Source organism: Misgurnus anguillicaudatus, chromosome 24 (genome assembly GCF_027580225.2).
Source record: "Misgurnus anguillicaudatus chromosome 24, ASM2758022v2, whole genome shotgun sequence".
Lineage (NCBI taxonomy): Eukaryota > Metazoa > Chordata > Actinopteri > Cypriniformes > Cobitidae > Misgurnus > Misgurnus anguillicaudatus.
Window position 1 is genome coordinate 24,273,838 of NC_073360.2, and position 26,233 is coordinate 24,300,070.

At 36.3% G+C, this 26,233-nt stretch overlaps 1 protein-coding gene across 3 annotated transcripts; it reads right to left on the minus strand.

Moving 5' to 3' along the window:
- Window positions 1-1,731: 1,731 nt before the first annotated feature.
- On the minus strand, window positions 1,732-24,007 carry eml2 (EMAP like 2). Of its 3 annotated transcripts, none has more exons than XM_073863526.1 (22): window positions 23,808-24,007; window positions 19,338-19,523; window positions 18,951-19,077; window positions 17,741-17,845; window positions 13,944-13,972; window positions 12,474-12,603; window positions 11,825-11,974; window positions 10,140-10,209; window positions 9,856-9,966; window positions 9,605-9,700; window positions 9,149-9,283; window positions 6,496-6,595; window positions 6,242-6,396; window positions 5,799-5,924; window positions 5,562-5,693; window positions 3,560-3,627; window positions 3,240-3,331; window positions 3,053-3,147; window positions 2,874-2,961; window positions 2,693-2,788; window positions 2,453-2,583; window positions 1,732-2,366 (listed from the first exon to the last, which is right to left on the minus strand). In XM_073863526.1, exons 1-22 carry the CDS (start codon window positions 23,950-23,952, stop codon window positions 2,241-2,243), a joined length of 2,493 nt encoding a protein of 830 aa, XP_073719627.1. In that variant the 5' UTR covers window positions 23,953-24,007; the 3' UTR covers window positions 1,732-2,240. The 3 variants fall into 3 exon arrangements, with proteins under 3 accessions (XP_073719627.1, XP_073719628.1, XP_073719629.1); XM_073863527.1 differs by lacking the exon at window positions 23,808-24,007 and adding an exon at window positions 20,514-20,654; XM_073863528.1 differs by lacking the exons at window positions 17,741-17,845; window positions 18,951-19,077; window positions 19,338-19,523; window positions 23,808-24,007 and adding an exon at window positions 15,663-15,808.
- Between the last annotated feature and the right edge of the window lie 2,226 nt (window positions 24,008-26,233).

Genomic DNA, 26,233 nt, shown 5'->3' on the forward strand with positions numbered 1-26,233 from the left:
CAACCAAAACAATCTTGTTGTTTTTCTAAGACCACAATTACCATTTAAAGACATGACAAATTATTTCAGAGAAGAGAAGAAAAGCCATTTAAAGAGCTAGCCAAATGTAATACAAAAATCCAGTTTTATCTCTTCATTAACGTTTGCCATCTCTCTAACATCCATTATTTTTCCCTTTATAGGAAACATTTAAATTCAAGGTGCTAAATCTACACAAAACAGCTTTATTGGAAAGATGCCTCGTTTTTAATGACTAGAAAGCATGTCTATATTGAGCTTCAAAGAGGTTTATTCTTGGTCTAATAACACTTGACACAGCTTCTCATCCCAGCTGTAAAGAACGCTGCATCCGGTTCATTTTTCTTAGAAAGTGTTTGCTTGAAAAAGGGTGGGGGGGCTTTCATATTAATAAGATATTTTTCCAACCTCACTGACTAGATGGAGAGCTGTAGATGTTCACTCCCACACAAGGGTGTTAAAAGCCAATAGCAACTGTCCTGTTGCTAGGCAACCAATTATTCAAGATTTCCTCTTTTGAAGACTTTTTTATTTGCTGTTATCATATACAATGTTTCAAGCATAAAACTCCAGGCTTCGCATGTGAGGATGAAGGGATTTCAATGTGGTGGACATTATTCAGAAAATAAGACTGCTGCAGTGCTCAATAAATTATTAAACATTAGGAAAAGCGAAAAACAGAAGCGTTTCTGAGTGTAAGTTGATGCCAGATCTCAGTCTGTGATGCTCAGCACTGAGAGAGCAAAAAAAAAAAAAGGTGAAGGGGTGTAAAAATATCATTGCCACTTCTTCCTATGTGTCTTTTGTTTTTTTGGTTGACGTTCTATATTTTGCTATTTCAGTAGTTCACTTAATACATACAACATTCAAACATTGATAAAATCTATAAATGCACCTCAAAAAAGACCATTGTGAAAACCCCTATGAATAAATTACTTTCACTCTACAGTAAATATCCTAACGTGACTCATTAATGTCGAAACAAATCGAGAAAGTCATTCTGTTTATGGTCTGGACAGGATGTTAACATCTTAAAATGGCTCAGGTGATTGTTTATGTTATTGGTTCTTATCTGATGACCTTTTCGACTTTCTCCATGTAAATGTTGGCTGTAAATACCGTACGCAGTCCTAAATATACTAGTACTGAGATGACAAAAGAGCCATGACTAATAAACAGACACAGATAAAGTCTATCTAGACATTTTTGTTAAAAAGTCACTGAAGATAACATGGTTAGAGTTCAACGGGGTTCAAACATTAATAGTGTTCAAAACATAATGCAATTCAAAGTTTAAAGGTGCAGTGTGTAAATTTTAGCAGCATCTAGTGGTGAGGTTGCGAATTGCAACCAACGGCTCAGTCCACTGCTCACCCTTCGCTTTTGTTGAAATGCATAGAGAAGCTACGGTAGCCGCCACCGGAAAAACATGTTTTCGTCAGAGACAAGTTAGTAAAAAAAGTTTGTCCGTTAAGAACTTCCGTAGAACCATGACGGCACAAAATGGCGACTTCCCATGAGAGGACCCTCTGTGTATGAGATAAAATCATCTCATTCTAAGATAATAAACACATAACGGTTCAATATAAAAAGGTCTTTATACACCCCCGATAATATAGTTTTGTATATTATTTTGCATTTCTGTCAAGAGATCCTTCTAAAAATTACACACTGCGCCTTTAACTTTATCAAAAAAACCAATTTTGAGAGAAATGCAATGCTATATGAGAAACTTTATTAACAAATAAAAGGCAAAGCACGGCTTAAGTTCACCCCTACAGTATATGCATCAAAAGCTAAGTGCCACAACATTATTACTATATGTACTTCTGATATTAATGTACAACTCCCACTACGTAACTGCCTTAAATATTTCTATATGCTTTAGCAACACAAATAGCAGCTAAAACTCTTTAAATAGGTTTAAATAGTGTCAACATCTCATGCTTAAATTCTCCTGCACCCTCTAGTGGTGAGCAAAGTACACGATTCACTTCATTATAGAGTTTAGCATTGAATTAAGACCCTCAGATCATCACATTACTTACACCTGGACAAGTGACAAAACTGGCCTCATACCAGCACTTAATGGAAAACCCAATAACATAGAGTAGTACAGGCGAATGAAAAAGTGAAGAAGGTTATTAGGCACAGCAGTGCTGCCCTCTACTGGGCAGAGATCTACAGTGAGGTTACAGCAGGATTGCTCAGGTATTGTATTGCTAGGCAAGCACCCATTGAAGAATGCTGGTGTCCTTCCCACCAGTAGAAATAAGATGACTGTCGTCATGGAGAAAGGCAACGTTGGTCACATGGCTGCTATGCCCACCATAGATATGGCTGGGAGCCTGGGGATAAAGACAGGACAGGGGTTTGTTAAGGAGTATGAAAAATGATACAAGGGCTATGATAGACAAAATATAAAGAATGTCACCCTTGGCTGGGAACAGGGGTTGGAGAACAAGTGCACTTTGCCAAAATCATCAGCTGAGGCAAGGAGTTGTTTGTCATGTGACCTGCATACAGCATTGATGTCTGTGCCATCAGCACCTTCTGGCCAGATGCCTAGAGAAACGAAAAATCAACACGAAATAATAAATGAGAAGAAAATTGCTTTTAACTATAAAACATCCAAAGTGAACTTTAAGGTGAGCTGTAACGTTATGTGACTTACCAAACACACTGAACCCCAGCACACATGTAGAGCTGGCCCACTCCAGGTTACGTACTGCATCTGCACTTGTGATGTGCTTCCCGCTGGATGCCTCCCCTTTTTTAGGGGACAGGATAGAGGTCAACATGACAATAATATCTGATCTCCGTTCGCTAAACTGTTAGCAGAACAAACAACTCACAGAACAAAATCTCATAGTCGCCTGAGTTGGTTACGATGAACTGGCTGTCAACGGACCAATCGAGATGGGTTACGAAACTGGAGTGTCCCTATGGATGCGAGACACAAAGTATTGAATGAATGTTAAAAAATCCCTATAAAAAAATGAGAAAGACATGTCTGCTGTCTTATAAAACTCACAGTGCATTTGCCAACTCGACTGTATTTCCGGCCGTTCTCAGTAACGGAGTAGATGTAAACAAAATTGTCATGGGATGCTACGGCCAGGTACGCCCCATCTACAGTATGATAAAGAGACAGATAGACACATTTCATATTTAAAGTGAATGAAACCAAGTAACGACTTAAAGCACACAAACAATCAACGCATCCGGAGAATATTTAACGTTGGAGATGATTTCATTGCCATCTGTATGCATAGAGACAAGATCACGTGTGTCGGTGTCCAGCACCAGCCACCTGTAAGATATGCCAAAAAATAACAGGTTTACACATTTTGGCATCAATTACATAAAAAACTGCAGATGAAATCTATTAAAATCTTACATTTATGGATTTGACAGATACTACAGTACATTTATGCCATACATTTTATCAGTAGGTGTGTTCCGTGGGAATTGAACCCATACATTTTTTGTTTAACTGTAAAGTCAAACCTTATTGTAGAGTTTCCATGTGCAAACATACCTTCCTGTCATAGTGCCCACAGCAAGCACAGCACCACTGGGATGAAACCCAACAGAACGAGCAGGGTCCTAAAGTCCACATTAATGAAAAAAGCAAAAGTAAAAACAAAGAATTCAAATAAATATAAATATCAGAAACGAAGCAGTAAGAGGGCGTGTACACCAAAGCATTTAAACGCGGCTGAAATGGCAGACAGGCAAATCTGCATTCAGACTAGCAGCGACTAGCAGTAACAGAGCGATGCGGTCTCATTGATTTCAATGGAAGATTGGCGACTTCCGACGACAGTGACCATTGGCGACTGAATGGGGCGTGTCCAGTTGCGCGACAAAGTTGAGAAATGTTTAAATTTATGCAAATTATGAGCGACATTTGGGAGCGACTACCAATGTGGAGTTCACGTCATCCTTCAGTTACTGGAGTGGACGTTATTGATTTGTTTATGACAACCAGATTTAGAAACGCTTCTTTTGAAAGAGACAAGCAACACACAGCGACAAAAACGCTTAAAATGTGAACGAACCAATAGGCGCTTGTCAGCTTTTTTCAGCTGATCGCTTTGGTTGCTATGATACTTCTGCTTGGTTTATCAGTAATTGGACGATGCGCCGGTTGGTTGTTGCGATATTTGTCCCACCTCTCCTTTGTGATTGGACGGCTGAGTGAGAAGTGACACTGACGAGCTGAGCGTTTCACCCATAGTTAAAAAAAGGAGAGTTCAGAGCATTTTTGAAAAGCACAACGGCTCAATTGGAAACGATTGAAAACAGTGGCGGATTTAGCGAATTGGGGGCCCAAGGCAAAGGTATGTATGGGGCCCCCTATCCGATTTATAAAAGAAAAGGATTGTTTTACTCCAAAATAAGGATGGAAAGCAGAGAACATACAAAGTGTAGCACTACACAAACCAATAGAGAATAAGTCAATGGGGCAAAAACAGCCATGAACAGTAAATGAGGGAGAAATAATTTAAATCTGATGCTGCACAAAAACTAGCAATGCATCAAAGCCAATGTTGTTACTAATCTTTCATATGCCCAAGACTGTGATAAAAGGTAAAAAAATCCAGTCCACAATCACTTTTTATAATAAAAATAAGCAATTGTATGTGTGTTTCCCCAAATCAGTTTGGAGTTTAAAAAAAAAATCATTGGCAATTTAGGAGTAAAAATCTTGGATTTTTTATTAAACATTAATCAGAACTGAGGTTGAAGAGATTTATGCAAAACAATCTGAAACCAAATATTTATCAGATTTTTACTGCAGAGTTTTTGAAAAATTTTCAAAATAAGATGTCACCAAACATCATCCATTTGATGAAACACAGAGAAAGTTGTGCCCAAATTAAGACTCAACAACGTCCAATAAAGGACGAAAACATCCTCAACATAAGATTTAAATTAGTTTTTTCTGTAGTAACGTTATTTACTTTACCACAAAATCATTTTTATCAGTGTATGGGCTAAGGCTGCTACTAGCAGAAATAGGCGGTTGATTCACCAAAGCCCCATTTCGTCTCTGTTCGAGTACTCTCCCAGTCCTTCTGTCACTCTGTGTTTATCTTTAGCGGCGCGCAGCACGCACCCTTACGGATTAGTCCATTTCATTGTGAAAGAAGGGGGTGTATGTGTGTAGTGACAGGTAAACATGAACTGGACATATTTCAAAGTTTCAACGTATTCCTTAAGAATATTAATACAATTTACAATGCTTTTGAAGTGATCTTGATGATAAGGGTTTTATTTAATTATTAGGTTGGTTGGGGGCCCCCTAATATGACCGCTGGTCGGGGGCCCCCAAGCAGCCGCCACTGATGCCTCTATCTTAAGACCGCCTCTGATTGAAAACATAGCCGCCGGTGTGCATGCCCCCTAACGGGGTCCAAAGTCTTAACATTAGCATGCCCACTAGGCCCTGTAGTGCAAATGCGGCTATTCTGGCTTTTCTGCAGAGTAAATTAAGTCATATTTTTTTGATAATGGTTTTAAATGTTTGTAATAACCTCAATGGTCTTGCTCCACAGAGGCAGATGAGTGCAGGTATCCCAGAGATGAACCTGCTTGTCTTGACCACACGTCACAAACTGTTCAGTACTGGGATGAACATCCAGACCCCATAACTCATCAGTGTGACCCTTTCAAAAACACAATGCATACACACCAGGATAAGAATGACAACTCTTCATTACAGGAATAAAATCTTATTCTCATAAACACACTGTATTTCCTCCAGTGCATACCTGAACTATGGGCGTGAGGGAACCAGAGAAGGAACCACGAAGAACAGCATTTCGGGTCGTTCCCACAAACAGTTCATCTTGCTTTCCTTCCGCTAAAGTGCGCACGGGACCAAATGCCTCGGGAACCTGATTACACAGAACATAATTAGAGAACGTCATCGTCAATCAGATCTGTACAGGTCGGCTAAAATAAGTACACAAGTACACAATGTTCTAGTGTGTGTGAATTCAGTTGGAGTATTGCTGATGTATCTGGATCTAATAAAGAAAAAAGCAATGCCTGGAATACATTTTCATACCAAGAATACAATAATATCAAAACAGCATGCGTAATTTTCGAAGTTGCATGGAAATTTATAAATGGGTATTTTATTCCACTTTGCTCTCTGGGTTTAATTATGAGTGTTTTGTAGGATTACGAAAACACACAAAATGAAATGTACCTCAATCTCGCTCTTTTTACGGTAATCATGGTCCCAGAGCAGCACTTTGCGATCTTTTCCTCCACCGGACACAAGCGTTCCATCCTTCAGCACACACAGAGAGAAGATCCCACCCTCATGGGCTCCCGAAACCACCTGGCTGATCTTGGCTCCACCTTTAAATCAATGGTCATGATCAAATCATTCAGTCATATACAGAGGAAGTCATTTCACAGATAGCAGTCAAATGAAGCAACCATTAGTTCATTAAAAACCTTTTGCCCAGACGTAGATGTTTCCACTAGAATCCCCTGTAATCGCATCTCCATTCTCAGCGAAGGCAACACAAAGCACGTACTTGGGTTTCTCATGTTTCTGGAATAAAAAATATGAAGGCACAAGTGGATCAGATATTAAATCTGTTCTTCATTTGTCACACCAGACAAATTTGAATTAGGAAAAAACTGGCAAGTACATGAAACAAGTTTTCAAAATCTTGGAAAAATAGGCAGGATTATTTGTTGCACTCAAGTGCTGTGGGTGTGTCTGCTGTCTGCGATAAAACCACACCCACTTGCAGGAAAGATGCTATCTCTCTCAACTTTTAAACGCCTGAACAGATACTCGCAATTGTGTTAGGGGCCATGGCTTGAGCCATAATTCAAGCTGCTTATCAGTAAAAGTAGATAAACTACAGCCAAGCTACCCATCTGAAAAAGTAGTAACTTTCTTACTTAGTATTTTTGTCTTGTTTTCAGTAGAAATATCTAAAAATTCCTAAATTAAGATGTATTTTCTTGATGAGCAAAATGACTTAAGAAAATATGTCTATTTTATAAACAAAAACGATGCAATTTAAGTGAATTTGTTTAAAACAAGCAAAAATATCTGCCAATGGGGTGAAATGTTTTTTGGAAAATGAGTTTTCTTTTTTCTTAAATACTTTATTCAAGAAACATTTTCTCACCCCATTGCAGATATTTTTGCTCGTTTTAAGCACAAATTCACTTAAATTGTATATTGTTTGTCTAAAAACTAGACTTATTTTCTAAGGTCATTTTGCTCATCAAAAAAAATCTTGTTTTAAGAATTTTTAGATATTTCTACTAAAAACAAGACAAAAATACTAAGTAAGCAAGTCATTTTTTGCAGTGCTACACTACAAGTTACTATAAAAAGTTGCTAGCTATATTAAACTACTTATATTTTTTACAATGACATTATATTACAAATACTGAAAAGGAATGTTTAAAAAAAGGAGTTTAAAACAGTGCGGCGTTGTACAATTAAGGTTCCTGTATTGTTTTAGTTTGTGAAAAACACAACAGGCTACTCAAATATTTATCATAAACTGCAGTCTTTAAAATTGACAATCAAAAGACATAAAAAGAGAACAAAAATAGAGAGAATAACATTTTTTAAATGACTTAGAAACACTTTTATTCCAGCTCTTTATAATAATAATTATGAATAAATAATAAATAATAAATAAATAAATAAATAAATAAATAAATAAATAAATAAATAAATAAATATTATTATAAACAAACTATAATTAAATCACATGGTTTGATAAATGCACTACTGTAGGTAGGGCTATATAAGTATAATATACCGGTAAGTTATATGTGGAATTATTTTTGATTGGCAGATGCTAAAGCAGTGGTGCAAACTTAAACACTGCAAAAAATACTTTCTTACTTAGTAGTTTTGTCTTGTTTTCAGTAGAAATATCAAAAAATTCTTAAAGGGAGAGTTCACTTTAAAATGAAAATTCTGTCATCATTTACTCATCCTCATGTTGTTTTAAACCTGCATGAATTTCTTTTTTCTGATGAACACAAAAGAAGATACCTTGAGAAATGATGGTAAACACACAGCAGTAAGCGACCACAGACTTCCATAGTAGGAATAAAAATATGATGGAATTAAATAACACAGTCTCACCCCATGTCGTCAATATTTGACGACACTTGACCATTCGTCAATATGTGACGCGGAGGGTATACCTTTCGCGTCATTTTTTGACGAACTGGGGACTTCAATACTATTACGTCCGTTGCATTCTCTTCTCCTATTTTCTTACCATTTTCGCGTCGGTTTAGGGTTAGATTAAGCAAAATTAAACAGTGTACGCGAAATTAAACAGTGTACGCGAAATTAAACAGTTGTCACCTGGCGTTGGGGTTAGAAACAGTTGTCACCTGGCGTTGGGGTTAGAGTTAGGTTTGGGTAGGGATGTCATTATGTAAATCTAACCCTAAACCGACGCGAAAATGGTAAGAAAATAGGAGAAGAGAATGCAACGGACGTAATAGTATTGAAGTCCCCAGTTCGTCAAAAAATGACCCTCCGCGCCACACATTGACGAATGGTCAAATGTCGTCAAACACTGACGACATGGGGTGAGACTGGGTTGAATTAAATGGGTACCGTCAACTTTGTGCTTACCATCATTTATCAAAACATTTTCTTAGTCATTTATCACAATACTTTCAAAATATTTTTTCCTACTATGGATTTCAATGGTCACTATCTGCTATGTGCTTCTAAAATATATTTTTTGTGTTCATCAGAAAAAAATAAAGAAATTCATACAGGTTTAGAACAACATGAGGATGACTTTCCCTTTAAAATAAGATGCATTTCTTGATGTGCAAAATGACCCAAAAAACAAGTCTAGTTTTTAGAAAAAAAACATACAATTTGAGTGAATTTGTGCTTAAAACAAGCAAATGTATCTGTATATGAGTGAGAAAAAAAATCTTGAAATAAGTTTACTGTTTTCTTAAACACTTAATTCAAGAAAAACAGAGTTAGATAAGAATATGAACACACTAAATGCACAAAGTTAACATTTCTCATGGAAATAATCTTCCTGCAATACAGTGTCAGATAAGATATTTTAGATAAGTAAATTTTGCACACCTCAAACAGCCCCTGGCGTTTGGTTAATGTGTTTCCTTCCATTGTCCAGAAGTTGATATGAGACTTCCCGCAAGTGACAATCAGGTTGGCCTCCATAGGATGAAAGACAGCACCCAGCACAGAGTCATTTGAACACTGCAAAGTGACAAGTGTATATCACAAAAGATAATCGCTACATGTTCCTTAAAAAACAGGTTGGTGCAATTCAACTTTCTCTAAAATAAAGAGAAACATTTATAACTACTTCCCAGCAAACACACATATAGTGAAAGAGTTCATTATCTGGAAAGCTTTGTGCTCTGTTATAGTGATCAAATGCTCAAAATGCAACATACATTAGCTTTATTACTGTACATATCAAACATAATGTAACACACAATGTGTTTACAGTAAATTTGACTGCTTCCTAATTCATACAGTATTCTTTTCTAAAGCATGTCATTCATCCGGTCTCACCTTAACTTCTGCTAGTTGTTTTTCTTTTTGCCAGTCCCAAACAGACAAAATGTGGTCATTTGCATCATCAACCGCACACAAATGAGCACCACCATTCTGGGAAGGGGAAAGATAGTATAGCTATGTAAAACACCATTGTTTATTCTGTATATCCATTGTGAACTATTCTTATATATTAACAATGGCCATTACTAAAATTAATCATAATTAAAATGTTGATTTATTATGCAAAAATGGCAAAAACCTATTACCGATTTGGAAAAGGCCACACAGGTGACAGCACGGTCAATCACACCCATTCCTATCACATGCAGCGTATTCAAACTGACAGAATCCCAAACACGAACATGAGGCTGCAAAGGCTGATGGGAAAACAAAAAGCAATTTACATTCATTTAAAATCTTTTCTGTTACAGATTAAGATTATTTGACCATTCTAATGCACTTCTATTTGATTATCCAGACCGAAAAGTGCACAAAGTGCTTTTTAGCAATGATCAACACAAACTACTCCACAATGCAATAGTTAACTTACTTTGCCCTCTTTGGATGTACCGGCAACTTGTCCAGTTGCTATGGTGACCATGTCTGGATGGATGGCCAAACTGCAAAGAGGACATTGTTAGGATCAGTGCGTGTCAGAAAAGCTTTCCCATCACTCTCTCTTCAGGGAACCATAGCATGAATCACAGCGTTTTAATCACTTGCAATGTTGGATACACTTTTGCATATTCATTAAGGTTGCACTAAATTCAGTTTTACTTTGAAAAGCATGTTTGTCATACTGTCTATATAGTTTATAGTAAACCAAACAAAAGAGTGAAACCGGAAGGCAGAAACGATATGGTTTGATTGCAGGTATATTTGAATATATTGTAAGATAAGTTTATCTTAAAGATAAGAGTCGGCTAACCGAAGGAAGATCTGACCCTTACATGCAAATTTGCTTTAAACTTCCGAAGTACACCGACTGTTTCTGCAATGTGCTAGGCAATAGAACAATGTATTTTATCATACAGATGATATGACTATGATAGGAACATACTGTATTAACCGTTTATGGACCTTTGAATAATGACCTTGTCTGTTATAAAGATGTTTTTTTTTCGCCCTACATAAAGGTGCAGATTAATGTTTCACTCTCAGTCGTACAGCAGTGTTGTAGAAGTTGCAATTCAATTTATTTTCTCTTTAGAGAAATAGTTTTTTTGGAGTTTAAAGGGACACTCCCCTTTTTGAAAATATGCTAATTTTCCAGCTCCCCTAGAGTTAAACATTTGATTTTTACCATTTTGGAATCCATTCAGCTGATCTCTGGGTCTAGCAGTACCACTTTTAGCATAGCTTAGCATAATCCATTGAATCTGATTAGACCATTTAGCATCGCGCTAAAAAATAACCAAAGAGTTTCGATATTTTTCCTATTTAAAACTTGACTCTTCTGCAATGATATTATGCAGCGGCTGAAAATAGTCCCCATGCTATTGAAAGTAACCAAGAGGACTATTTTCAGGTGCTGCGTAATATTATTGCGCCTGCTGCAGCCATGTAACATCAGCAAAGTCCTTGATTATTACGCCAGAATGAGAGTATAGTTCCTAACCATATCTGACTAGAGAATCGCAAGCTGTAATTTTCCGTCGGTCTTAGTACACGATGTAACTACTGTACAGAAGAGTCAAGTTTTAAACAGGAAAAATATCCAAACTCTTTGGTTATTTTTTAGCGCGATGCTAATGGTCTAATCAGATTCAATGGATTATGCTAAGCTATGCTAAAAGTGGTACCGCCAGACTTGGAGATCAGCTGAATGGATTCCAAAACGGTAAAAATCAAACGTTAATACTTTAATAGGGGAGTTGGAAAATGAGCATATTTTTAAAAAAGTGTACCTTTAAGACAGACTTACTGTACTAGATTGCTTTTATAAAAATCACTTTTTATTTTTAACAAAAACTACACTACTTATATAATCATAAACATCTTGTTGCAAAAAACTTAAAATCTATCATTTTTACATATTTGTAGAAAAAAATGAATGGGGAAAGTGCCCAGGCCGGGAAAACCCAGCTAAGGTCATTTTTTTGTGATTTAGTTTTTTTAAACCAAAAATCATTCTACATCATACAAGATATTTTTTATAGTGACTAGGTAAGGTCATGTCATATATCGAAATCAATATAAAATGAATAATTAAAATCAAACCTTGATGATATTTACCATTTGACGTCATCATTATGGCCCAGATAGTGTCTTTGTTGCTGCTCCTCTACATTGTACAGCACCACAACAGAAGCATTGAAGTACACAATCTCTCCTGTCGGCAGCAAGTAAAGGTTGGAACGGCAGTCTCTGCCCCTATAGCCATACCTGATGAAGAGTGTTAAGCAAACCCATGCAGTAGTTTTCTGTGCCACATAAGAGGTTAACATGCACTGTAAAAAACATGCAGCATAAAGTTAAACCAACTTGGTTTTGCAAGTCAATTCAACCTACTATTTTAAGTTTTGGCTTAAAAAAGTTGACATAACTTATAAATTAAAGTTGAAATTGTTTAACTTAATTTTTTAAGTTAAAGTAACAAAAAATAATGTGTTGATTTGACCAAAGTGCTGCAAATTTTTTACAGTGTGGTTTCAATTTAATACATTTACCTAAAGTTCAGTGATGCATTTTAATTCATAATTAAAGTCACAATATTGGTTCTCATGTATTTAATTAACTCTCTGTATCCATGCACACTTTATTGACTCAGCCAACAAAGTCCTAAAATCAAATGTTAATGAGTGAGCATTTAAATTATTCACTGAAATTGCACATCTTAATCTGTGTACCAACATCTCCATTACCAAGACTATAGTAAGGATACACCCATTGAAGCTTTAGCTTGCGTTCCGGCAGGGCAACCCGGTTGTCAAGACTGTAGCTGTCCTTCAGCTGGTCTGGAATATGCATTGTGATTGGACGGCCACGTAGAAACATCCTCACGTAACCATCATCTGTTTGAGAAAGGCAAAAACATGAGATGCATAAACGGAAACAATAAAACGCTGGTTTGTAAAATCTTAGAAACCCACTTAAAATGAACCTAATTGGATGCATTATGTCAAACCATAATTAGTTTTCATCTGTAATGTAGATGATAATGGGATCAGAACAGACTCTTTTATACTTGGAGTCTCTGCCTGTACTGACCACAGTTAAACTACACTTATACAGCTTTACATGAAAAAGAAAGCAATGCATGTAGTAGTTATAAAACTGTGAAATCCGGGCTAAATTCTCAAAAGCTAATTTTAAGATTACCGTAGATGCTTTAAAGTTTGATTTCAGTCATTATTTCAATCGTTGACATGACCTTACTCAGTCAATATCAAGATTATATTTTCACATTATATATAGACCATTTCAAAAGATGTAAACAACACTGGTCCAGAAGCACTTCCTGTTTCAGTTTTTTAACACTAGATAAAAATTGGGGTAAAATATAGCCAACAGAACATATAGAACTGAGTCAAAAAGGTAAACAAACATCTTAAAGATAATGATATATGTGTAAAATAAGAAAACAGTCACAAACTGAAACAGGAAGTGTTTCTGGACCAGTGTTGTTTACATCTTTTGAAATGGTCTATAGAAAACAGTAAATGTAAAAATGACTTGAGTTTTACAGACAGGTAACATTTACAAAAGAAAATCTAAATGGTGCTTGTTCATGCAAAACTAGCCACCACCAAAACGTAAAACGTTGCAAGTGATTGCCAAGACATTGCTGTTGCTAGGATGTTCCAAATGGTTGCTAGGGTAGATGGTTGATGGGCCTTTGTGTGTTTTTTATGGTTTGTATAGATATGTATAAAGGCTAGATGTCTCGCCCGCGCTGCTGCCCAATTGAGTGGAACGTCCGCATTCGGCGCCATCTTACCACAGGGCGCTCGCTCACTTATAGCATTGAGTTTTAATGGTGCATGTACTTTTAAATGACCATAACTTGCTTAATTTTTTACAGATTTTCAAACAGTTTGGTTTGTTATAAACGTCAAAGATGTACCTATGACACTGCATACTTATAAAAAAAAATGAAACACGTTAAATCATCCATAATTATAGCCACGTTTTTTAACGTTTGTAAGAAACCAAATTTGGTAGAAAATTGAGCAAGTTATGGTCATTTAAAAGTACAGCACCATTAAACTCAATGCTACGAGTGAGCGAACTGCCTGAGGTAAGATGGCCGCCAGGTGATGACGTTAGAGACTCCGCCGTAACACATCTAGCCTTTATACATATCTATGATTTGTACAATATTATCAAGTTGGAATAGAAAACAAAAACTTACCAGCATTGAAAGTACATTCTTTGGTTTTGCTGCAAAAACAGAAAATAAAAGGTTGGTCATTCATTCATAACTTCATAGACCAAATGACTCTTTATTAAAAAAATGTCTGAATGGTTAAACAAAATGTTTACACAATTTTTTAAAACTTTTGTTTGACTGTGTGTCCTGTCAGGAGATGACTTGTGTGCGCTCAGCTTTTATTATTTACTCTGCTTTCATGTAGAGTCGTGCAGTGGAGAGAGAAGACTCAGTCTGTTGCACTGGAAAGGCAGATTCAGAGCCTGTTTGCACGACCAAAGCAGGGCGAGGTGGGCTGTTTGCCAATAAATAGCCCACATGAAACATCTTCTGCTTGTTTGTGTGCGTGCATTCTGTATAAGCCTTTTCTAACCACCAGCTTTTCACTTCCTGTATGCTGATGCAAGACTGGTTTGACTGACAGACTGTCTGAAGCAGCTTCAGTGTATCAATAATAAATTAGACCCATCAATCTGGTATTGATGAAAAGAATGACTGAGATAAACTCTTATTTGGTATTCTAATGAGAGGCAAGTTGGATGGCCAACAGCATCTTTTGCCAAAGCTGAATGTGTGAGGGGCCAAATGAGGCTGTTATGTAAATGAAAGACTGACAGATTGTGGATGGCGTTGAATCAAACACTCCAACAATATTGTGTTTGTGTCAATGCAACACTGCATTAACCAAAAAGCCAAAAACCTTCATTAAGGAGCAGGCATCTTGTGCTCAACCAAATCGTATTTATTTGAAATGTATGAGGTTTTACTGTATGAGCAATCTACACACCTGATTTTAGGCTACTAGGTTGGCAACAAATCAATTTTTTACATTAGCACACACTGGAAACATCCCTTTCGCCACTGATCCATTTAGATTATAGCGAACACTTAATATAATGGTGCAAGTATATAGCAGTAATGTGTCTGACCTCAAACTAAGAGCCATATACTAATGCAACAAACACATACTACTACTAATAAGATTTGCATTTACTAGATTTTTTTAGCAAAAACCACTGAAAAGGATTTGCAAGCAAAGTGTTTCCGACCAATCAAGTCAAACCACTAGAGGAAGCGATACAAACATTTGCTTGCATTTATTGGACATAATGTTCATCCAAACCATTATCTTTCCCGTAGAGCACTTAATCTAATTCGCCTTCAGATCTTGAGTTGTGTGTTTGTGACTTTCATGTTTAATACATCTGGTTGACCATCAATAGCTCATGAGTACAATAGCACAGAATGCCATACAAACAATGAACAGAGACAGTAAAGCGTATTATAAGTCACATTTCGTCAACATCAATAGAAGTTGGAAACACAATAACTAGGTTTCATCTTAAAAAATTAAAGCCAGATGGATACATGCACATTTTGGCTACACGACTCACGCACAAAACCTCAGGCAATGCAAACAAACAAAAGTCGACAAACATTACAACAGCACATTTTTGAAGATTAAGCATAAAACTGTAAGACTGTTAAAAAACTATTTAAGTATAAAGCTCATGATCTCATGTATTTTTTTTAAACAAAGTCATTCAAGATTGGTTTATCTACAATACAGAAGCTATTGTGGATGCTGCTCCCAACATTTATGTTTACCTTCCACTATTTGCATTGTAACAGGAAGCAGAAATCAGCCGGTTCATGCTAAAACTTATCTACCATGAAACCCATTAAGGTAAAGTTTTTTACCTTGTTGATCTCTTCATGTTGTCTGTTCCGTTACGCAGTTTAAATGCTGGTTGGGATTTGTAGAACCGTCACGCAAAAGACTGAGTTCCTTGTTTGAGTAACTTCAGCCCTGCAGGAACATGGACCTCACTAACCAATGGCAGGACACTTCCTCATTATGCATGACAGCCCCTTTCTGGGTGACCCCACCCATGAGTGCTTTAACGCAGTAATATGATACACCCTCGGTCAAGAGGCTGTTGCAGTGGTGACCGTGTTAACCAACAAGTGACTGCACAAAGTTTAGTCTCAAACAATCACAATGCCATAGATAAAACACCACTATCACATAGGACTATCTGCTGTACAAATAACCCGCAGGTGTGCAGAGGGAAACTTGCTTGAACGGATAGTTAACCCTTTATTATACTGGAGCTTTTATTGTGTTGTGGTACCAACAAAAGATTAATCATGTTTTTCAACGTTGGATACGTTAGGAAATCAAAAGTTTTGTTGATTTTTGTCAATACATTAGATTTGGGGGCAAGTGCTACAGTAGTGAACTCTTAAAATAGGTAGTGTTTAAGTGTTAACCCTTTAATGGGCGGTTTCCCAGACAGGATTTAAATTAATCCAGGACTAGGCCTTACTAGGACATTTAAGTAGTTTATACAAACATACAAAAAAACATTACTGGTGTGCATCTTGAGACAAAACAATGGCACTGATATATGTTAAAATTAGGGCTGTCAAAAGATTAATTGCGATTAATCACATACAAAATAATTTTTTTCATTATTTATGTGTGTGCACTGAATGTAATTATTTTATATATATAAATACACACACATTAATGTTTGTATTTAAGAAACATTTACATGCATATTTATATATATTTTTATATATTTTATATTATAAATATAAATAAAAATATACACAGCACACACGCACGCACGCACGCACGCACGCACGCACGCACACACACACACACACACACACACACACATATATATATTATGCAAACTCAAACTTTTATTTTGATTTAATTCAGTGTTTATTAGCCAATCAGATTTGTTTTGACGACGTGATTGCGATTAAGCCCTGCGAATACGTATAAGCATAACAGACAAGCATGCACACTCACAGCCACTCACACTCTATACAACAAATACAACAAATTTTGTAGGGGGTCCTCAAGGATCAAGATTGGGAAGCACTGATCTAATAAAACACTGAGCCACAGTCTATTTTTAATCTGCCTTGATTTAACATCTAACATCCTGACTTAACATTGTAATCCGTTTTTAAATAAATAATTTTACTTACATAGTTTTTTTTTTTACGTTTAATTTATTAGTTCAATAGTTAAATGAATTAATTAAAAGAAAATAGTTCTGAAAACTGCATTAAGATAAGTGTTGATTAAAGGACAAGTTCGGTATTTTACATTTAAAGCCCTGTTTTCGGATTGTTTATGATGAAATAGAATGGTTTTGACTGAAATTTGGACATATGATGCTGGCCCTAGAATTTTCGGTTTCTGTGATATCAACCCCCCCACCCCACCCCCACCTCTACAATGGCTGCATAGGTGCACTGGAATTCCTAAAATGCATTAAACTTTCGTTTATAAAGATGTGAAACTCATCGAGTGGTCAGGGGTGTTCACTGATATGCTCACACAAAAATTGCTGCAAAAATGCTTTCCAACAGCTGTTTTAGCATTCGTTGTAAACTTGTGGACCTATTTTTCCAAACACCTCACTTCTTCCGCTGAGAGGTTGAATAATAGACACTCCAGCCCAGTTGGTGGCGATAATCCGCCTTTGCCAATTGCAAGAATACAAACAACTCCGTTCCCGGCGCGGAGTACTACCGTACCTCACAGCACATCTAATACAAGTCAATGGAGATAAAACTACGATAAAACTTGTTGGAATGCGTATTTTGCAGCGATTTTTGTGTGAGCATATCAGTGAACACCCCTGACCACTCGGTGAGTTTCACGTCTTTGTAAACGAAAGTTTAATGCATTTTATGCAGCTTGACTTGTACTCTACTCTTCAATAAATGGCAGTGCATTCTCGTCATTACTATACCTGTCTCTCTTTCCACCAGATGAGCTGCTGGATGAGATGGTCCTGATGCGGGAGTCTGCTGCCTCTTTCTTCACAGTGGACAAACGTTCCGTTGACATGCTCTTCCTGACCCATGGAAACCACAACAAGGATTGGAAAACCAGTGAAAACCAACTTCTGATTTAGAAGTACTTAAACACAAAAGGAAAAACAGATACGGGAATGTCTTCAAAGTTTTGTATAGGCCTATTTATTGGATAATGTTTGCTAATATATTTAACTCCAGTTAGCAAATAAGTGCTAATCAGTTAAAAAACTGTTGTATTTTACCATATCATATCTTAAAGGGTTTATCTCCTAAAGAGCACGGCGGTATATACATTTACAGCAGTGTTACTAAAGTCAGTAAAATATCTGAGATTTCTTAGATCTGGATGGTGCCAAACATTGACAAATCTTTAACTTTCATCAGGGCTGTTGCCAAAAGTGGAAACCGAGGAAAATATGGCCATGATACCACTGAAAGGCGACAAAGGAGGAATGTTGTGCAAGTTTAAATTATTATTTATACATTGTTGAATACATTAAGGATGATGTACTGTAACTGAACAAAATATGCATTTTTGCTTATTTTAATGCAAAGATCTTTATTGTGCCGTCTTTAGCACAGAATAAATTATGGTTTGCTATAGAGTTTAGAGTATTAAGTTCTAGCTTTGTAAGATATTTCATAAGCCTCTTTTTGATATACAGGTATGTCTATATTCCCCTTTACTACTAAATAATCACTATAAAGCTCCTTTGCTGCAGTGCAAAACTGTAAAATGCATGCATTTGAATTTAATTGAATTACTTCAAGGGTGACAAAAATGGCCTGACATAAAAACTAGGCTTTATAACATTCAAAGCTCAATTCCCCAGATGTTCACCTCTAGCGCCGTCTGTTGGACGAAACTTTCCTTTTAATCTGCATGGAAATCCTTCATGCCAATTTTAATTACTCAACACTGCCACCCCCAGGCCAAGCAGTAATACTGCTCTAATCTCACACAGTACACTGTACAGTACATTTGAAAATTATTGAAAATATTCTCAATTTTTTCACACATGCTGTGTAGTGTAGAGGTAAGAAAGTGAGAATATATTATATTCATCAAGCAATGTTTCAAAATACTGGGTTACTTTTAATAAGAGCTATTTTTTAAATAATTGTGGAGATGACAAGTCTCACCTTTTGATAGATGCAACCGCATCTTTTTTAGGAGAAGAAGGGGAGGATGGATAGCCACTCAAGCGTTTTATTTGAACGTACCCATTGGTCAGAGGCTTGGATGGCAGAGCTTGCAGTATTTGTCGAACTTTAGGATACAAGGAAGTCGGAAGAACACAGGTGTGATGACATGCAAATTTAACCTCTCACAAGGAAGTTCAATAGGTTATTGTCCAGCCATTACACTGTAAGTTGCTTAAAAAATAAAAAATATTTTCTTGGCTTTAAGCAAAGCTTACACCTGTTGGCCATTTTAAAATAACAATTAAAACAAAAAGGCCCTAATGAATTTGGTGTGGACCCTGCCAGACCATCAACGTGATGAAATGTAACATTTTAAGCTCTGACCTTTAGTAGGTCCCCCTTTCCTGTTACTGGCCTGCGTAATCTCCTCACAGCAACCCAGCCTTCTCAAAGCATCTGCCAGTGCCGCCTTCAACAGCTGGATCTCATCCTCCTGCAACTGTACCCTTTGCTCCAGGTGGGAAAGACGGTCATCCATTTCCATCCCACTGCCAGCAGAGAGATTATCATCTGAATGAGACAGAGCGAAAGAAAGAGACGGACAGTTTTTGAATTTGTACAAACAGTATAAGTTAAAACGTTTAGAACCATGCACTTGGAGTGAAGTGATGGATTTTGTCCAAAAAGTCATTACATTAGTGGAAAGTGAAAAGCCCATTATAATTTACAGTGGTCCCGAAAGACTATGAACCAATTGCCAAAACAATTCATTTAAAGAAATAGTACAAAAACACTTGCAAAGTAAAACAAATGTGAAATATATCCACCATGAATAATAAAGTAATACTCTGTAGGAGGGGACATTTTATCCTTGGATTAGTATCAAAGGTTTATTAATCTAATGCAACGGCATTCATGCATTTTGAGAGTACCCTTCATATTGTTGGACATCATTACAAGCAAATATTATTCAACATTATTTATCAATAAAAAGTCCACCAATTCAAAACAATTATGTAAAAGCAATTGAAAGCTGACAGCATCCCCAAACAACACATTCAGTTTTTAAATGCTAACTTGTGCTGCTGATTCTCACTGACCTTCATCAGAATGTTTTCAGTTAAATCCAAAACAAACTTTACTACATAAATAACCATGCCATGGTAAACAAAACAAGTCTATTTGTCATCTGTGCATTTTTCCAAATTTAGCTTAACATTATCATATTTCATAGTAAACACACTGCCTGCTCGTCTCACCCCGAGGGCTATGGACCGGGTTGCACGCTATGTGCATATTTAATAAAGCTGTTTATGTTCCTGCATGTGCTAAAACACAGATATCAAAAGCGTAAAGTAGCTACCATCAGCAGGTGGCAAACACAGAAACCGAAATAATAAAAGTGACATCAAGACGGCAAAAGTAGAGGGTGAGAAAGAAAAGAAGGATGGAAGATGTGCTGTAAGACAAAAGCAGCCTGGATGAAACCGTACGCTCATCAGTGACCGAGTCTGCTGCTAAAATATTCATAGATAACGTTCAGCTGCTATTCACTCCTACCTGCCATTTCAGCCAGTACTACGTCCTCCTGTCAATCACCTGCACAGACAGCCTGATCCTCTCTAGCTCTCTAGGGGATTCCTAAAGGTGTTAAGATTCTTTCCTCCACCTTCTTCTTCGCTTGCTGGATGGCTGATCCCGTGTCTGGACCTCCCTTTCCTATCCCTCCCCCACCCTTACTGTGAGTAAAGTGAAGGGTGATGTTTGTAACAGGATGCTGTTCAACACTGCCGTCCCCTATGCGGTATAAAACTGCTGGTGGTGCTGTTGGCAGACTGGCTGGAATCCAGACCTATCTGATGCATCGGTCAGGCACTACCAGGAAGCACAATGACCGGCTTGTCAACCAACAATACCCATAAAGGTTTCCAAAATGCAAATGATTTAAACCACCTGGGATGCATTTTTTATTATTATATATATATATTTTCATATCTATATACTGTCATGGACCTAAAGCATTCTGCTGACACCCATGGCATATCATGTACCACATATTGTTTGTTTTACACCGAATGGTACTGTACATCACAGACAATCTCTGACCCAGTAGACTTTTGTCTAATCATATACGGTTTACAACTCCATCTGTCGTTTAGCCAAACCATCTGTCACAGAAACTGACCCAATGAAAAACAATGACCACAATACCGACAGTGTAATAAAGACTCACTGACACTTAAACCCAGATACCTATCCGTAGGGAAACCTGTATTTATAAGATAGATGTTTCTAAGAAATGACGGTTGCTATGTAGCTAAGCTGTGTACAATGGTTGAGTCCATGGTGATAATACCCAATTTCCTTGAACAGGACTGAAATGAACATAATAATTAATGGGTTTTTGTTTTTATGTGTACAAACATGAATTCTCTGTAAAGCTGCTTTGAAAGGATGCGCATTGTGAAACGCGACACATAAATTAACAATAATTCATTTATGCCTCTATATTGTGCCTTAGGTGCTGCTTAAAGGGATAGTTCACCCAAAAATGAAAATTCTGTCATAATTTTCTCACTCTCATGTGGTTAAATCTGTATAAAAGTTTTGTTCTGATAAACACGAAGAAAAATATTTTGAGGAATGAACCAAACTGATCATGAGCCCCATTTACTTCCATAGTAGGAATAAATAATAATATAGAAGTGAATGGGGCTCATGAATGGGTTTGTTACAAAACGTTCTCAAAATATCTTTCCTCGTGTTCATCAAAACAAAGAAATTTACAGTTTTGTAATAACATGAGATGGAGTAATGGATGAATTTATCCCTTTAAATTTGTTACATTTATTGCATATTCCTCTTATATATTGTATTTGTCCCAACTACACTGAAAAAAAATGATTCATTGAATTCAATCAATTTTTTAAGGTAAGTGGTTGCAATCAACTTATTTAAGCTACATTTAAACAAAAAAGATTAATAAAGTAAAATAAAATATAAAACTTTTGTTTAAATGTAGCTTAAATAAATTGATTGCAACCATTGGTTCACTGAAAAAAATGATTCATTTATCAGTTTCTTTAAGGTAAGTGGTTATAATCAATTTATTTAAGCTACATTTAAACAAAAGTTTATATTTTATTTTACTTTACTAATCTTTTTATTTAAATGTAGCTTAAATAAATTGATTGCAACCACTTACCTTAAAAAATTGATTAAATTCAATGAATAATTTTTTTCAGTGTCCCTCTGTTGTTTTAAATGTGTTTTACATAAAACTATTGAATAATATTTGCTCATTTATTATTCCATTACTGTGTCCATAATAGTACTAAACATTAATTACAATTTACTTGAGATCTGGGGTGCTAATAGTAGTTATGAAAACTATAGACACATTGTGTTTACTTAAAGCTGACCATCGAAACATTGTTATCAGCAGAGATGTGCCTGTTATCTAGGCTACTGTATTCATGTTAATATGGGGTAATATAAATATTATGTAGCAATGATGACATTGCGGGCACGCGCGTCAAAATTCTCAGGCATGAACTCTAAACGCGTCTCATGCAATATCCAATCCTCGTCACATGGTTGTAGTAGGTTTTCACTAAATACGACAATAAATACGTCAAGTCCGACCATATTTTGAGCTTTCAACCCGGAGGTGTTTTTAGTTCACAGCAACTGTTTGAAAATTTGTGTCACTTTCAACCGGTCGGTGTGCTTCCACTAAAGTCTGGACACTGATGAAAGGTAGGTGGACCACAATATATATCTTTTATCTTGGTACTGAAACAGGGTAATCTAAATCTATGGAGGAGATTGTATTTAAATAAATCGCGAATATTTGAATATTATGTTTCTGGTAATAGACTACAGTGAACGTCCCTTCAGAACGTCCACTGCAGGAATCGTTTGGTTACCATGGGTCTGATGCCCATTCCAACTAAAGTCTGATGTCTATTCTGACTAAAACAGCAAATGTTCATGATTTAATTTGAAAGAACTAACAAAATTCAACGTTTTGTTAAAATTTCATGCAAATAGTTGATAAAATGAGAAAGTTATATAAAAACATGTGAATAAGCAGCATTTTCGGTCACACAGCTTCCATAGAGATTCACATATAACTTTTTCCTCTGATTTCTAATATTAAAGACATCATAACTTTCTCAATCCTCAATGGATTTTTACAATCCAGGTGTCTTTGTAAATGAGAATGTCTGCTCTGTCTAGTCATGTGATAAATTTTGAGCTTTGGTTTTTATTTTTATTTTGTCATCATACCTATTATGCACTGGTAAATAAGTAACTCGTTGCATTGCATTCTTATTACCATCAGCACAGCTGAATTCAATTATTAAAGGCCCAATGATTGCCAAGCTAAATCAGGTGCAGTGTCTAAAGAGAATAAAAACTGGAATCTGATCTAAAAGCCAATAAAATCTGATAAATATAATATTAATTGTAAACAGCAATATCTCATATCATTCCTTAGGCTGTGTCTCTGTGTATATTATGATAGCTATATATTTTTGCACCTGACACATCAAGATGTGCGATAATAAATGTAAAATTTCCATGAATCCTAATCTGATCGGTAATTTAAACAAATGTATTCACCACAAACAGCCCTTTTATTGTATCCTCCGCACGTAGTGATGCACACTTAACACGTTAATTCCATAACATTGGTGGAATGTCAATATAACACCACGAATGACGTCATAGCCGTGACAAAAATCGTAATGATCGAAGCAGCAATAAAAAAATAAACACCAGTACCGAAAACAAACACCGGCACGCACATTCATTATGCATGCTCACTGAAGCCGCTGCCAAACTTACCGTTGCAATATCGCAACAGAAGCGTGCTCGTATCGTACAGGTTTCCACATGACGCGACTCGCTCCGACATGTCCCCTCTTCTTATCAAACCCGATATATGCTCTCTCCGATCCTCAGATCCGCCTGCCCGACACTTTCTTGACATACGAGTGAACCTTCAATACCTTTCCACCGAGCAGTCAACGACAACCTGTGCTGCCTGCGTTTCCATAGCAACAGTCTCACCGCTGCTACCCAGAGGGAAAGAGAGCGTGTTGACTCTTGGAGTCCCATAATAATACTTCTGCTTGTTCCACCGTGAGCATATTTGTATTGTATGAAGATATGAAAGATAGATTAGTCAAATTGTCAAGCTGTAAGGGCAAAGGCCACAGCAAGATTATTTTGCATTTGGTAAATATAGTAGCCTACAGTGTGAAATAAACTGATCATTATCGACCTGGTGCTATCGATATAGAGATGTTGGTCTTAGGAAATTTACTTCCTAATAGAATGGTTTCATAAAAATTTATTTGGCAAATAAAACCAGTACTGTTTCTAGTATTTCACAGCAGATGGCAGTGTAACCTTGTAGACAAAATCAAGGAATGTGTTGCTGCATCCTATAAGGATTTCTATATCTGCATTAGAACGTAAACCTATTGTATGTTGGTAAAAATTATACTGAATAAATGAATGAATGGGTAGCAGTATTCTACTTCACAATATACACTTTAATAATACATGTGTGTTAAAGTAAATGTGTGTAAAGAACAAATAAAGGTGTAAAATATGTACACATACTGTCATTCTGGTTTTTATGGTATATTATTTTGTTGACTGGATATTATACAGAGTGAAGGTCAAACTCTTTGTTAAGGTAAAAGCAAAAATGTGTAAGTAAATAATTTCACATTTTTGTTTATGTGTGTGAAAAACAGTGCACGAGCAATGGATATTCCAGTCAAGCAGTCTGTATAATATGTGCCATGACCTGTTTTAACAATATACCTTCAAATTAAATGTAAATGTTTTGACCTTCTGTATTTTGCTTTCTCACTGAACTTCTTGTTAGTGAGATGAGAGTTTTATTGGCAATGATGCCTCAATTTGTTTATAATTTTACCGTCCATTGGGCTAAAACAAATGTCTCCCCAGAATCTGAGACTTGCATTTTTATTTTACCATTTAAGATAATTTATCTAAAAATAATTCTTAAAAAAATTCTGTCTGTCTTTATACTTACTCTTAAATCATGACTTCACATGACTTTTTTTTCCATAAAACACAAAGCATTTACTGTATATGGGTGGATTTAAAGAGCACCTATTGTCCGATTCACGTTTTTTCATTTGGTGTGTTAACTCTTTCGCCGCCAGCGTTTTTTAAAAAGTTGCCAGCCAGTGCCAGCGTTTTTCATGATTTTCACAAAAGTTTAATGACTTCCAGAAAATGTTCTTCTTTTAATATATAAAAATATATTAAATGAAAGAACAGACCCTCTGCTTTCAAAAAAAAAAAAAAAAACGTTTCTTCCTACCTTCAGTGGTTCTTTTGTAATCAGCTTTTGAATATGGGTAGGTTTCTGCAAAAACACCACATTTTGAGCAAAAAGCAGTAATTATTCCATTTTTGTGACGGACTTTTCATAGAGATCCCATTCAGAGCGATCTTTAAAGATCCAGTATGTCATTTTTTTCAACACAAGAGGGCGCAGTTTCCAACAATAACAAAGGCGAAGCTTGATGATGCTTAGAAAAAGCAGGTGACGATGGGAGATGTCGTTTTCAATGAGTTTTCACCATCTATCAATGCATCTACGTCGAATTATTGAATCATGACCATGGATGAGGTAATTTATTCGTTTTTGTATTACCTTTATGTCTGATAGCATTATTTTATGTCATCATAATCAATGAACTGCAAGGAACATGACATGTTATGCTATATTACCCCGTTACAATTTAGCAATTCGTCAAATTATTTTTTTGGGTTAATGCTGTGCAGTTTTATGCGTTTATAGTTAATGGCGTGTTGTTTAACGTGTTCAAACCAATCGTTCTCATAGTAAATTTGAACGCACATTTGCACGTAGGGTTAGATGCCAACTCTCACGTATTGTCCGCAACATTCACGCATTTAATTGGTTTCACACGCACGCTGCTTTAATTGTACTGTCATAATCTCGGTCACTAAACGTGATGAAAAGCCTTACCGAATTACAAAGAGCAATATAACTGTTTATAAGTGCTATTAAAATTGTCTACGGATACTTAAATAACAACCCAGTCTCACCCCATGTCGTCAATATTTGACGACACTTGACCATTCGTCAATATGTGACGCGGAGGGTATACCTTTCGCGTCATTTTTTGACGAACTGGGGACTTCAATACTATTACGTCCGTTCCATTCTCTTCTCCTATTTTCTTACCATTTTCGCGTCG

Coding starts and splice junctions, on each gene's coding strand:
- eml2 (XM_073863526.1), bottom strand. CDS start 23,952: ATGTCAAGAAAGTGTCGGGCAGGCGGATCTGAGGATCGGAGAGAGCAT. Junction 11,975..12,473: donor AAGCTAAAGCTTCAATGGGT/GTATCCTTACTA, acceptor ACTCTTCATCAG/GTATGGCTATAGGGGCAGAG. Junction 5,694..5,798: donor CCCTCACGCCCATAGTTCAG/GTATGCACTGGA, acceptor TGTTTTTGAAAG/GGTCACACTGATGAGTTATG.